The sequence below is a fragment of the Centroberyx gerrardi genome, chromosome 3 (assembly GCF_048128805.1).
Source record: "Centroberyx gerrardi isolate f3 chromosome 3, fCenGer3.hap1.cur.20231027, whole genome shotgun sequence".
In the NCBI taxonomy this organism is placed as follows: Eukaryota; Metazoa; Chordata; class Actinopteri; order Beryciformes; family Berycidae; genus Centroberyx; species Centroberyx gerrardi.
Window position 1 is genome coordinate 1236703 of NC_135999.1, and position 14432 is coordinate 1251134.

The window sequence follows — 14432 nt, forward strand, 5'->3', positions numbered from 1 at the left end:
CACTGAAAAATGATCGGATGTCTGTTTTTCTTTTCTCTGCCATTTTAACTGACTGGCTGACAAATAGACACACACACACACACACACACACACACAGCATGCAGGTTATTTACAGTAGTAGGTGAGATGCAACACCCATTAACTGAACTAAAGCTAATATATGCCTAATTAGATTTAGTTTTCCCGAAAAAGCAGATCTCTAATGTTTTGCTGTCAGTGTGTAAAAGTCCAGAACGCGATGAAGCCTGCCAGAAACTTACTTCTGGTCTTTTTTAAGAATTAAGTCTTCATTTATTTCCAAAATTATAAACAAAATTACATAGTGGCAGCCATTGTACATGCAGTAAGAAAAAAAGAATATACTTAGAACCTAATTACGTAGGGTAAGTTAATCTTAAATAGCCTATTATATTATAGAAATATTACCGTTACCATCTACAAAAGATAATTTTGGTATGAAAACCCGCATTTTAATTTAACCAAGTATCCTGTATCATAAATACATGTCTGGCATTTGAAACTTAAAAACGCATTGTTTTGTGTCTATAATTAGCACAAGTGCTTTCAATGCATATTATTATATTATTTAAATTTATATGTTTACAATGATATATTGAGGGGGACAACTCTCTGTTTTTCCCTGGAAGGGGGGGTCCGGACCCCCCTGTCCCCCCCGTAATTTCCGCCCATGGTGGGGACATAAGGGCTCAGATGAAAAAACATTTTTTAAACGGTCTTCAACATATGCGATTTAGGCAATGTAATGGGGGGATCGGCATGAGGTCAGAGTAGATAATTATGGCGAGAAAAAAATTGCATAACGGCGCATCAAAAGGGCAAAGCCTAGCTACTACAGAGTCGACAATATGAAAATACTCAGCATAAAACGCACAACAACGTCGACCGCACAAGTACAGTCATCCATATGCATCACACCCACAGCTGCAACTCCATGTCAATCCAACAATGCCAATATCACATCTGCTGTAGAAAGCACCAGTGCATGAAGACCTGGCTTCGCTCTTCAATGTCACAAACCCGACTCAGCAGCGCGGCTGTTCGTCATGTTCACAGAGAGAGAGTAAATGATACCTATGGCTTAATGCACTTCATAGACTTTCACTGTATTCTAACATGTTTCTACTACAACACATACTTTTAAAGGTTTATTCCACTAAAACACTGTTGCTCCTACTACTGCTCTGTAAACATTTAAAGGCATATTCCACTTAAACACTACTTCTGCTACTGCTTGTACTTTTAAAGGTTTTGTCTGTGAAGGCACTAGGCCTATTACTACTACGACCACTCTACTTTTAAAGGCATATTCCACTAAAACACTACTTCAACATATTTATACTTTTAATGGTATACTCCGCTACTATTACTGCTATTACTAGTACTGCCACTGGGCTACTCATATTTTTAAAGGTGTACTGCACTGAAACACTATTTCAACTGCAATTCATACTTTTAATTCTGCTAGAACTCTGTTGCTGCTGCTGCACTGTTTTTAAGATACTTTTATTGCTACACATTGATCTATAGAGTTGAATGTAGGAGAGTCAGAAGAGAAATCTGGTGGTCAAATTGTAAACAACTTTAAAAGATTAACTCAGTTAATAAATTCTTCTGATGAACCTGTCATGCTGAAACAAGCACACTTAAAATAAATTCTTCAGAAAATGTAAACTCTTCTAGTTATTATTATTCTTTCATGCACTTTTTAGCAAGAGTACCTAGCTGCAGACAAAATGGCGGCCCTCCAGCGGCCCTCCATGCCTCCATCGGCGGCCTCCGCCATTGACATGGTATCACGTGACCTCACGAGTGGAAGTGGTTCTTATTTGTGTTGATTTTTCTCATGACGGCGCATGTGTGTAATCCGCATTTGGTTATGTTAAAGTTTGCAATTTAGCACACAGATTTTACAAATATACAAAGTTTATTCATTAAAATATCTTTAAAAAGCCTTCTTTTTATTCAGTTTTAAATTGAAATGATTTATTAAACAACTGATTATAAACAATTTATTAAACAATGTGGATGATATATATGTAGAGCAGGGGTCTCCAGCCTGGAAGAGCCTGGGAGCTACTGATGAAAGAAGATGGATCTTATGGCCCCATAGTGCTGAGGGTCACAGATGGGACTGGTTCTTACCTACTCACCTACTCACCCACTCAACTACTCTACTACAATCTACTCATTGCATTTGTTTTCTCATAGGCAAAATAGCTAGGATATCTAAAATGATAACTGTTCAAATAATTAAATAATACATTTTTAATTAATAAATAATTCAAATAATTTTATCAGAGCCATACATAAAAATGCTCTCAACCACTCACAGAAAGCATGTATCCTAAGATTCTTACCTCTCTTGATTAGATAGTACCATATTTATATAATGTTAGGCATTTTAATTATGAGTGAAAGACACATTGGGCCTATAGCTTGTCAGATTGATTCAGCCTCACCATGTTGACTTTCAGAGAATTCCTGGTGAGCTGAAGCAGACAGAGAGCTGCTGTCGATGTCGCCTAGAGTCTACCAGGATTGACTTGATGATGTTCTGACCTGAGATGGTTTTTTTGTCTTGTTATGGATATGGTGTTTGTATATTTTTGTGAATTTTGTGCAGACGTAAGATAATCAAATGTTGCGTCCCTGACTGCAAGCCGAGTGAGCGACCCTTCACTAACTTTAAGAAAAATGGAGGAAATTGTCTTAAAGGATAAGGCTGGTGTTTTTTAATGCATTGCTTACCATCAACAAATCCTATGAAAATAACAAAATCAGCAATGATTTTGATTTGCCAACAAGTCTGGTCCATGTAGCGGTGCCCAGTGCAGCCTCATGTCCCAGCAGCCAGAGAACTGCATTGTATTAAAAAAACTATTAAACCCCGTCACAGAGCCATGCTGCTGCTCTGCAGCATATTTCATCATCACGATGCACCGGGCCGGACGACTTTTTCCTCAAACGACTTAATAAGCCGACCGTAAACACGTTTTCCATCTCAGGAAAGTAGTTCTGTAGCACAGAAAATAGTCCCCGGCGTAATGAAGAATTTGTTCCCATTTGAATTTGATTTGGTAATAACTACAACAGCCTGACTTTTCATGGTCACAGTTAGAGATTTTTAAAATGTAAACTATGTCTTTGTGAGCTGTATTTAAAGGTTTTTAGCTTACAATTGGAGCCAATGACTTCCGGGTTGAAGGATAAAAACGGTACGTGGGAAGTCAGAAAGTAACGGGAGGAGAGCAAACACATTGTTGACGTTGTTATTTTCATAGGATTTGTTGACGGTAAGCAATGCATTAAAAAAAACACCAGCCTTATCCTTTAAGGCTTTTGTAGTGCAAATTTCTCATGGGCATAATTTGGTGCCAACTTTTAAAAAGTTAACATGTTTATTATAAAATATTAAAACTTTTCAAATGATAAAATAACGATGTAACAAAGTGATAAAGTCCACAGGCTGACATTCAATAAACAGTCTCCTGTGGCCATGGTGAGCTCAGCCTGGTACCGGCTGGATCCTTCAATCTCCACAGTTTTGATGCTAATCTGAAAAACAGTTAGCTCATGAACCAATCATCGACTGAGCATCAGAACTGAGTAGCTAACCCATTAGCCAGCTAACGTAACGTGATTCAAACACTGTTTGCACTCGACAGTAGGCTATGATATCCATTTCAAGCTCATTAAACGCAGCGGAGCCTGATCATTTCAGGATTAACTATATCCTAACATCACATTAATCAAATCAAATATTTAAAATAGTGCTCACAGGACCTGCAACAACAAGACTAAAATAAGTTAGCGAAGGTTAAATGCTTCGAGCCATGTGGCATTTTCAAATTCATTATCTCCATATCAATATAGCCTACTCTCTCTGGGCTGTTCGATAAAAGTTTGAATGAAAACTAAATAAAAAATAGAAAAGTCAACACTTTGTATTCTTAATAAATTCTTAATAAATTTGTATATTACCTCTGCAAACTTCAAAATAACCAAATGTGGATTACGCACATGCACCAAATGCCGGCCTTCATGAGAAAAAAACACGAAGAAGAACCACTTCCTCTGTTGAGGTCATGTGACATCATGCCAACGGTGGAGGCCGCCGATGGAGGCATGGAGGTCCACTGGAGGTCCGCCATTTTATCTGCAGCTAGGTCCCTCCGCTTTTTAGGACATAAATCCGCTGTGACCTTACAATATTCCTGTTAGCCTGGAACAATCATGTAAGAGAGAGTAGAATAAGAGTTAAGGTGAGAGAGAGGAGGATTTTATTTAGAGAGCAAATAGCATGAGGAGAGAGGAGAAATCCAATGGGAAGAGGTCAACTTTCTTCTTCTTCTTCATATTATTGTTATTATTATTATTATTACTATTTTGGTGTGCTGATTCTTTTTGTGTTTAGACCTAGCTGGTGGTTTCTGGGTATCCACCTGCTGCTGTAGCTGCTTCACTAAAAAGTGAATTTCCTGCCTTAGTGTTCTTCTTCTCTGTCTACCAGGATCCAGCAGGAGAGACCAGACTCTCCTCAACCCAGCTGTGTGTCCATGAAGAGCGACCGGTCAAAGGAAGGCCTTATTTATTTTAAAGATGAACACCATTCTTCTGAAAAGAAGTAAGTTGTTCCAGCATTAAAACGTTCCTGTATTCATGTTTTAACTATTACTTATTTAGAGAAGGTTTGCTGAGCATGCATGATCTTTATCAGCATCACTCTTCTTCACATACAGTAATATATTCACACCTGGGAGCCGCCCAGTATAACCAGTCTGTTACTGTTAGACACTGGGAGCTGCCCAGTATAACCAGTCTGTTACTGTTAGACACTGGGAGCTGTCCAGTATAACCAGTCAGTTACTGTTAGACACTGGGAGTCACCCAGTATAACCAGTCTGTTACTGTTAGATACTGGGAGTTGACCAGTATAACCAGTCTGTTACTATCAGACACTGGGAGCTGTCCAGTATAACCAGTCAGTTACTGTTAGACACTGGGAGTCACCCAGTATAACCAGTCTGTTACTGTTAGATACTGGGAGTTGACCAGTATAACCAGTCTGTTACTGTTAGACACTGGGAGCTGCCCAGTATAACCACAGTCTTCTACTGTTGGACACTAAGAACTCCACCGGATCAATTTGGAGCTTCAGTTTCTTGTATAAAGGATCTTTGGAGGAAGTTGTGGAGGGAGGGAAGAGTGTTTCTCATTTTCTGACCGGTCTATGGCTCGTCCTATTACCTTCAAACATGGACACCACTCTATTGATAACAGGTAAAAAACATGTAAGCTGATGCTAAAAACAGATGGGTTTGTTGTTATCAGACTCTCAGTTATGAGATGTAAAATTGAGGCCCGTCTCACAATGCGAGAGTGTGTTAGCGAGCTAACTTTGGGTTTTGGCTTCTCGGTCTCACGAAGGTGGTTCACTTTTAACCGGGGTAGATCACCATGGTAACTGATGCTGCAGGCTAACCTGCTCCGGAGCAGGTTCAGTTCAGGCTATCAGATCAAAACGTATGAAAGGCCTCCTGACCAATCAGCTCTCTGGAAACAGGGAGTCACCATTCCTACAGGATCCCGATATGGACAAATATACTGCATTCAAATGAAAATGACACGTAATAAAAAATAATTGTTGCTTCTATTGAATTAGCCGACAGTTGAAGTGCTTACAGACCAGTAGAATCTCTTTGCTTTCCATGATAGTTTATTATATCGGAGATGTAGCAGGTAGGCTACTTAATTGACCATATTATTAAAGAATGAAAGTTACTGTTGCATATTAATTGTGCTGAATTTTTTTCATTGGATTCCCGACAGTGTTTGGTTCAATGTAGGCGTTGCATTCATATTCCATTACCGCAGCCCCGAAGAACATGAGGCCGACTTTATGAATAGAAAATCTTTTTACAGCCTCAATGTGTCCACAAAATATCTTTATCAATGGAAAATTTGCCCACTGTGTCCTAATGACGGGGCACTTCCTCCAGTAATCCTCAGAAACAATGTTACTTTTCACTATTATGTTTTGTAATGCTGACATTTATTCATTATAAGACTTTGTTCTTCTTGAGAGAAGAACCCACTGTTCTTTACTTCACTGTAGATGATGAGGTTAAATTTCACCATTTGATAGACGCATCATAAAACTACTTCCTGATTCTCTGCCACAGACTTCACATTGAACTTTGATCGTGATGTTATTTTATATCAGCTGTTTGTTCAAGTTTATTCAGGTCAGAACCTGTATTTATCAAAATCATATTGATATGTGATCTGATCACTTTATATTTCAGTAAAAGCAGGACCAATGAAATACATGCTGCTTAATGCACTTCATAGACTTTCACTGAATTCTAACATGTTTCTACTACAACACATACTTTTAAAGGCATATTCCGCTAAAGCATATTATCTATACTTTTTGATTCTTTAATGGTATACTCCACTAAAGCACTATTACTAGTACTACCACTACTCATATTTTTAAAGGTGTACTGCACTAAAACACTATTTCAACTACAAGTAATACTTTTAAGGTATATTCTGATAGAACTCTGTTACTGCTACACTGTTTTTAAGATACTTTTATTGCTACATATTGATCTGTGGAGTTGAATGTAGAAGAGTCAAAAGTGAAATCTGGTGGTCAAATTGTAAACAACTTTAAAAAAGCAACTCAGCTAAAAAAATCAGTTGATGAACCTGACATGTTGAAGCAAGCACACTTAAAAAAAATATTCATAAAATTTAAACCCCTCTAGTTATTATTATTCTTTCATTCACTTTTTAGGACATAAATGCAGCTTGTATCAGTGAAGCTAGCAATGCCATTTAAACTCTCATATGTTCACCATATTACATTTACAATTAGCTCTATTTTAGGTATTTCGCTGACACTTTTATCCAGAGCAACTTCCTACATTTATGAGTGTATCAGTAGAATAAGCTTCAGTTACCCAAAATTAAAAAGGTCAGGGCCGCGGTGACCTTACATTATTCCTGTTAGCCTGGAACAATCATGTAAGAGAGAGTAGAATAAGAGTTAAGGTGAGAGAGAGGAGGATTTTATTTAGAGAGCAAATAGCATGAGGAGAGAGGAGAAATCCAATGGGAAGAGGTCAACTTTCTTCTTCTTCTTCCTATTATTGTTATTATTATTATTATTACTATTTTGGTGTGCTGATACTTGTTGTGTTCAGACCTAGCTGGTAGTTTCTGGGTATCCACTTGCTGCTGTGGCTGCTTCACTAAAAAGTGAATTTCCTGCCTTAGTGTTCTTCTTCTCTGTCTACCAGGATCCAGCAGGAGAGACCAGACTCTCCTCAACCCAGCTGTGTGTCCATGAAGAGCGACCGGTCAAAGCAAGGCCTTATTAATTTTAAAGATGAACACCATTCTTATGAAAAGAAGTAAGTTGTTCCTAGCATTAAAATGTTCCTGTATTCATGCATACATGATCTTTTTCATCATCACTCTTCTTCACATACAGTAATATATTCACACCTGGGAGCTGCCCAGTATAACCACAGTCTTCTACTGTTGGACACTAAGAACTCCACCGGATCAATTTGGAGCTTCAGTTTCTTGTATAAAGGATCTTTGGAGGAAGTTGTGGAGGGAGGGAAGAGTGTTTCTCATTTTCTCTCCAGCAACTGTCAACCTGCTGGTCAAAAGCCGGTCTGTCTAACCTTTTGTCTTAAGCTGTGTGTCCATGGAGAGTGACCGGTCTATGGATCATCTTATTATGTTCAAACATGAGACACCACTCTATTGATAACGGGTAAAAAAATGAAAACTGATACTAAAAACAGATGGGTTTGTTGTTATCAGACTCTCAGTCATGAGATGTAAAACTGGTCTGATCTTCTGTGTTTTCCAGTGTGCCCACAACACACCTGATGTAAAAAGCTGCATCTTTGACCTATATGGATCAGGCCTTTTCTGAAAAATTGTTCAAGTATCAGCCGTTAGCCTCATGTATATGGACTTGGGTTCTCATGTAGACTCATGTTTTTTTTTTGGGCATTTCTGCTTCATGGGACAGTCACAGTTAGAAAGACAGGGCAGAGAGAGGGGATGACATGCAGCAAAGGGTACAGGCTGGATTCAAACCAGAGCCGCTGCAGTTAGGACTTAGCCTTAATGGGACACTCTCTACCAGTTGAGCCACTGGGACGCTCTGTGGTTTTGATTTTTGGCAGCCTTGGTCATGTCCATGAGCTGTCTGTCAGAGGCTTGAGGACTTCAGGTCTGCCAGGAGGAGGACAGCAGCTGGCAAGATACTGATCTATCTAGGCTGTTACTGGTAGCCTGGCTGTTGCCAGATACTGCTCTATCTAGGCTGTTACTGGTAGCCTGGCTGTTGCCAGATACTGCTCTATCTAGGCTGTTACTGGTAGCCTGGCTGTTGCCAGATACTGCTCTATCTAGGCTGTTACTGGTAGCCTGGCTGTTGCCAGATACTGCTCTATCTAGGCTGTTACTGGTAGCCTGGCTGTTGCCAGATACTGCTCTGTCTAGGCTGTTACTGGTAGCCTGGCTGCCACCTGTATCCTTAAAGGAATAGTTCACCTGAAAATGAAAATTTGGCCATTATCTACTCACACTCATGTCAGTTGAAACACTAGTGAAGATTCAATTCAACTTTTGTATTTAAACCTCTGTTTGAGATATATATTTTGTTTCTTTTCTTGTTATATTGATATATTTGAGAGATTTATTTTTATTTTTTTGTACATCTTGATATTTCTTTGTTCTTATTTTATACACGGCAAACAGAGAGGACTGTAAAGTAAGAATTTCATTGTGCAGTGCAGTTCGCTCTCTGTGCAAATGATGATAAAGCCTTTGAATCCTTGAATCTTTGAATCCAATTCAATTCAGAAAACTTAATTTATCCCCCAGCTATTGTACAAACACTTTACATTACAGTTTATAGTGTTTTATTCTTCAACCTGTTAATTCTTACTGTTGACTGATTTAACTGTAATAAGACGATCATACAGAAGAAGCCTCTGTTTGTGATCAGGAGGGTGAAACTCTGTTTCGGTTGGAAACATAAAACACTTTGCGACAGTTTGTGAACACATCAGTGTTTGAGTGTTAACGTTAACGTCCTGAACATGTAAATTAGTTGTAATGTTTTGAATCTGTTTTAATCAAAGCAGGAAGGCTCTTTAGTTCACTGTAGATGATGAGGTTAAATTTCACCATTTGATAGACGCATCATAAAACTACTTCCTGATTCTCTGCCACAGACTTCAGATTGGACTTTGATCCTGATGTTATTTTATATGGCTGTTTGTTCAGGTCAAGACCTGTATTTATCAAAATTATATTGATACGTAATCTGATCATCTTTCCATGCAATTAATAAAAGCAAGAGTGATGAAATACATGCTGCTTAATGCACTTCATAGACTTTCACTGTCAAGGGCGTAGGTTTGATTTTGACATTGGTAGGGACACAAATGGGGGAGGTCCGGAGGGGATGTAACCCCCACTGGAAGCTGAGGCGTTTTGCATTTATGATAGACTTCTGACCGCCATTTCATATCATTTAGATCAGTGATTCTCAACCTTTTTCATATCGAGGACCCCTAGTTTAGTCCATAATCCGGTGCGCTGCTCGGCTGCGCACTGCGTCTCAGTATGCTCCCCAACCACGTCCTGAACAGCGAATACAAACTGTTACCATCAAATCGGAGATATAGGGTTCCACGATTTAATAGGGTTAGACTGAAGCACTCTTTTGTACACCAGTCAATCCTAAAATTAAATATAGAGCTTAATCCCAGATCAAATGCACGTTGAAGGGCCTTGAGTACTGTCTTTTGTGATTGTAATGATATGTTGAATGTATGTATCTTTGTGTCCTGTCTTAATTTTTGTCTTTTTTGTGATGTTGCAAATGGAGCTGCTGTGATGCAAGAAAAATTTCAGACTGAGTCTGACAATAAAGTATTATCATTATTATTATTATTATTATTATTATTAGAGCCATGGACCCCCATTTGATGAGATTTTGTCTCTAGGACCCAAATCTGAGAATACTTTTATTGTTAGATATGATTTTGATCCAGAATCCCATGACTGTCTGTATTGTAGGTAGAGAGATAACAGTGAAACTATGATCAAAACAGTCATTCTTCTACATTCTGTAATTGTGTTAACTATTTGTAAATTAAATAATGGTGAAGTTTAACAATTCATCAATTTGCTGGGGACCCCCTGGAACCCCCTCAAGGACCGCTGGTGGTCCCCGGACCCCACGTTGAGAACCACTGATCTAAATAGTTATGGTAGCCAATACACTCATTAACAGACACACAGACACAGGGGTGTAGCACATTAATGAATCCTTTACTCAAATTTGCCAGCTGAATGGGACTTTGAAGAGCACATTTTGTTTTAAGGCAGGTACTGTAGTACTGTTGCCTATTCAAACCAACGATCTGTATTTACATTTAAAATAATAATAATAATAATAATAAGATATTGTAAACTATATCCAAACCCTACATACAAACAGCTGAGCCAAACACATGCCTACGCCTGTCATTAACAGAGATGAACTGTTGGCATATTTGTTTTACATCAGTGTTGTCCAGTGTGGCACACAGCAGCTTGTTCAGTCTCACTTGTGACATGTAGGCTACTTACGGTCGTCACCCGTCACAGACGCACGCGACACGGTACTTAAATAAACTAACTTTAATGGCTAAACACAACTGTTACTAATATAAAATAGGATGGAGTCTTCACTCGCATGCTCGCCGGTAGGCGGAGCTTTGGCTCTTCTTGTACACAGCCCACAGCATTTCATACGTTAGCAAGAAATGGCAAAGCCAATCAGCGATTTTTTGGGGGGGTTAGGGAGGCGGTGTCACGCCAATTTTTATCCGGGTGACGCAATAACATTCTAAAACAGCTGTTATACTAAAGTTTCGTTACAGCGTCCGTTGCTATGCCGACATGGGACACCGATGCACTACACCAATGCAGCGGGACTCGTAGTAGAGAACGCGATCTGTTAACATTGACTAGACACTGACGGACAAAACAACGTTTATTGTCAATCAAAATAATTGCTAGGGACATTTCAGAGTCGCTTGATATTGGTAGGGACACGTCCCTACCGTCCCTACCCAATTCTACGCCCTTGTTCACTGTATTCTAACATGTTTCTACTACAACACATACTTTTAAAGGTTTATTCCACTAAAACACTGCTGCTCCTACTACTGCTTTGTGAACATTTAAAGGCACATTCCACTTAAACATTACTTCTACTACTACTTGTACTTTTAAAGGTATTTTCTGTGAAAGCACCATTACTACTACTACTACTCTACGTTTAAAGGCATATTCCACTAAAACACTACTCCATCATATTTATACTTTTAATGGTATACTCCACTAAAACACTATTACTGCCATGACTTAGCGTGGTGCAGAACAAGTGATTACTTAGGAGAAAATCACTTGTAAGTGTCCATCGCTGTAGAACAATGATACATTTGAATCCTGTGCTCTTATGTGAATGAGCTAATTCAAATAGTATTTAAAATATGACCTAATATCTGATGTTTTGTTTTTTCCCAGAGTGCACCAAGAGAGGTCAGAGTTTCCCAGTGGTCAGTCTGCCCAGGAGCATCAAACAGACCTGGACTCCATATTTAAGGTGTGTAAATGAACAACAACACCTTTTACTTCACCAACAAGTGAAATGCAAAACAAACATTCAGTCTCCATGCTGCACTCTTTAGACCAGCGGGCTTTCAGTCTATGATGGATCTGATGTTGTGTTCCATGATTTTAGTAAGAAAGTTTAATTTATATATTATTCTGTTCCAGCTGCTGGAGGAGAACATCGTCACCTTTGTGAAGAACGAGCTGAAAAGGTTCCAGAGGGCTCTGAGTCCAGATTACCCAGAATGCTTAGAGAGGCAGAGGGAGGATGAGGAGGTGGTGGACGGTGAGGAGGAAGAGCAGAGGAGGAGCAGAAAGACTTTTCTGAAGATCACACTGCAGTTCCTGAGGAGAATGAAGCAGGAGGAGCTGGCTGACTCTCTGCAGAGCAGTAAGAGGCTTTTAACAGGTTTAACATGATGGAGAGGGGAGATGGTGGAAAATGGGAGATGGATTTCCAAACTCTGCTGTAAATCTAAACATTTGCCAACCAAGATTTATTCAATTCAAGATTGAAAGGTAAATGAGCACAATCCCTCTGGATAATCTGGTAAAATGATTAATTTGTTAATGTGAGTGTAATACACTGAACACAGTGGTGCACACTGGGAAAAACAAACAGCACCACACCAGTTGTCTTTCACACTGAGCTGCACACACAGTCAGGACCTGTTTGTCCACTCACCAGTGATGAGCTGAAGAGATGCCATGGAGTGGAGATATATATACATTTACCAGGAAATGTTTACTGAAATATCTGCTCATTGATGGTATTTGTTCTTTGTTCTTTGTTCTTTCAGAAACTCTTGCTGCCATCTGCCAACGTGAACTCAAATCCAGTCTGGAGGAGAAGTTTCAGTGTCTGTTTGAGGGGATTGCTAAAGCAGGAAACCCAACACTTCTGAATCAGATCTACACAGAGATTTACATCACAGAGGGAGGGAGTGGAGAGGTCAATGATGAACATGAAGTCAGACAGATTGAAGCAGCATCCAGGAAACCAGCGAGACCAGAAACACCAATCAAATGTGAAGACATCTTTAAACCCTTACCTGGAAGAGACAAACCAACCAGAACATTGATGACAAAGGGAGTGGCTGGCATTGGGAAAACAGTCTTAACACAGAAGTTCACTCTGGACTGGGCTGAAGACAAAGCCAACCAGGATGTACAGTTCACATTTCCATTCACTTTCCGAGAGCTGAATCTGCTGAAAGGGAAAAAGTACAGCTTGGTGGAACTTCTTCATCACTTCTTTACTGAGACCAGAGAAGCAGGAATCTGCAGGTTTGACAAGTTCCAGGTTGTGTTCATCTTTGACGGTCTGGATGAGTGTCGACTTCCTCTAGACTTCCAGAACAACGAGATCCTGACTGATGTTACAGAGTCAACCTCAGTGGACGTGCTGTTGACAAACCTCATCAAGGGGAAACTGCTTCCCTCTGCTCGCCTCTGGATAACCACACGACCTGCAGCGGCCAATCAGATCCCTCCTGAGTGCGTTGACATGGTGACAGAGGTGAGAGGCTTCACTGACCCACAGAAGGAGGAGTACTTCAGGAAGAGATTCAGAGATGAGGAGCAGGCCAGAAGAATCATCTCCCACATCAAGACTTCACGAAGCCTCCACATCATGTGCCACATCCCAGTCTTCTGCTGGATCACTGCTACAGTTCTGGACCATGTGTTGAAAACCAGTGAGAGAGGAGACCTGCCCAAGACCCTGACTGAGATGTACATCAACTTCCTGGTGGTTCAGTCCAAACTGAAGAACATCAAGTATCATGGGAGAGCTGAGACAGATCCACACTGGAATACAGAGAGCAGGAAGATGATTCTCTCTCTGGGAAAACTGGCTTTTGAGCAGCTGGAGAAAGGCAACCTGATCTTCTATGAAGCCGACCTGACAGAGTGTGGCATTGATATCAGAGCAGCCTCAGTGTACTCAGGAGTGTTCACACAGATCTTTAAAGAGGAGCGTGGGCTGAACCAGGACAAGGTGTTCTGCTTTGTCCATCTGAGCATTCAGGAGTTTCTGGCTGCTGTTCATGTCATCGTCTCATTCATCGACTCTGGTGTCAATCTGCTGTCAGAAACTCAATCAAAATCTCGGTGGCCTGTGAAGGTAAAAGTCAAATCTAAACTAAAACACCTCTACCAGAGTGCTGTGGACAAGGCCTTACAGAGTCCAAATGGACACCTGGACTTGTTCCTCCGCTTCCTCCTGGGTCTTTCACTGGAGACCAATCAGACTCTCCTACGAGGCCTGCTGACACAGACAGGAAGTAGCTCACACACCAATCAGGAAACAGTCCAGTACATCAAGGAGAAGATCAGGGAGAATCCGTCTCCAGAGAGAAGCATCAATCTGTTCCACTGTCTGAATGAGCTGAATGACCGTTCTCTAGTGGAGGAGATCCAACAGCACCTGAGATCAGGAAGTCTCTCCAGAGCCAGACTCTCCCCTGCTCAGTGGTCGGCTCTGGTCTTCATCTTACTGTCATCAGAAGAAGAGCTGGACGTGTTTGACCTGAAGAAATACTCTGCTTCAGAGGAGGCTCTTCTGAGGCTGCTGCCAGTGGTCAAAGCCTCCAATAAATCTGTGTAAGTGCATAGAAAACTGAATAGATTCAATATATGATGTGATATCTTACACAGGAGAGAAAAAAATAATATTTTAAAGTCCTTGTTTGTCTTCATCACTAATT

At 40.1% G+C, this 14432-nt stretch overlaps 1 protein-coding gene across 1 annotated transcript in view; it reads left to right on the top strand.

Annotated features, from left to right (window-relative positions):
- The window catches only part of LOC139912610 (protein NLRC3-like), a 48552-nt gene that overhangs the window by 31488 nt on the left and 2632 nt on the right, over positions 1-14432 (top strand). Inside the window, exons 3-7 of the mRNA XM_078291284.1 lie at positions 4532-4645; positions 7329-7442; positions 11638-11716; positions 11890-12115; positions 12525-14328. Coding sequence (XP_078147410.1) covers positions 4532-4645; positions 7329-7442; positions 11638-11716; positions 11890-12115; positions 12525-14328 — 2337 coding nt within the window. The remainder of the gene's footprint in view (positions 1-4531; positions 4646-7328; positions 7443-11637; positions 11717-11889; positions 12116-12524; positions 14329-14432) is intronic.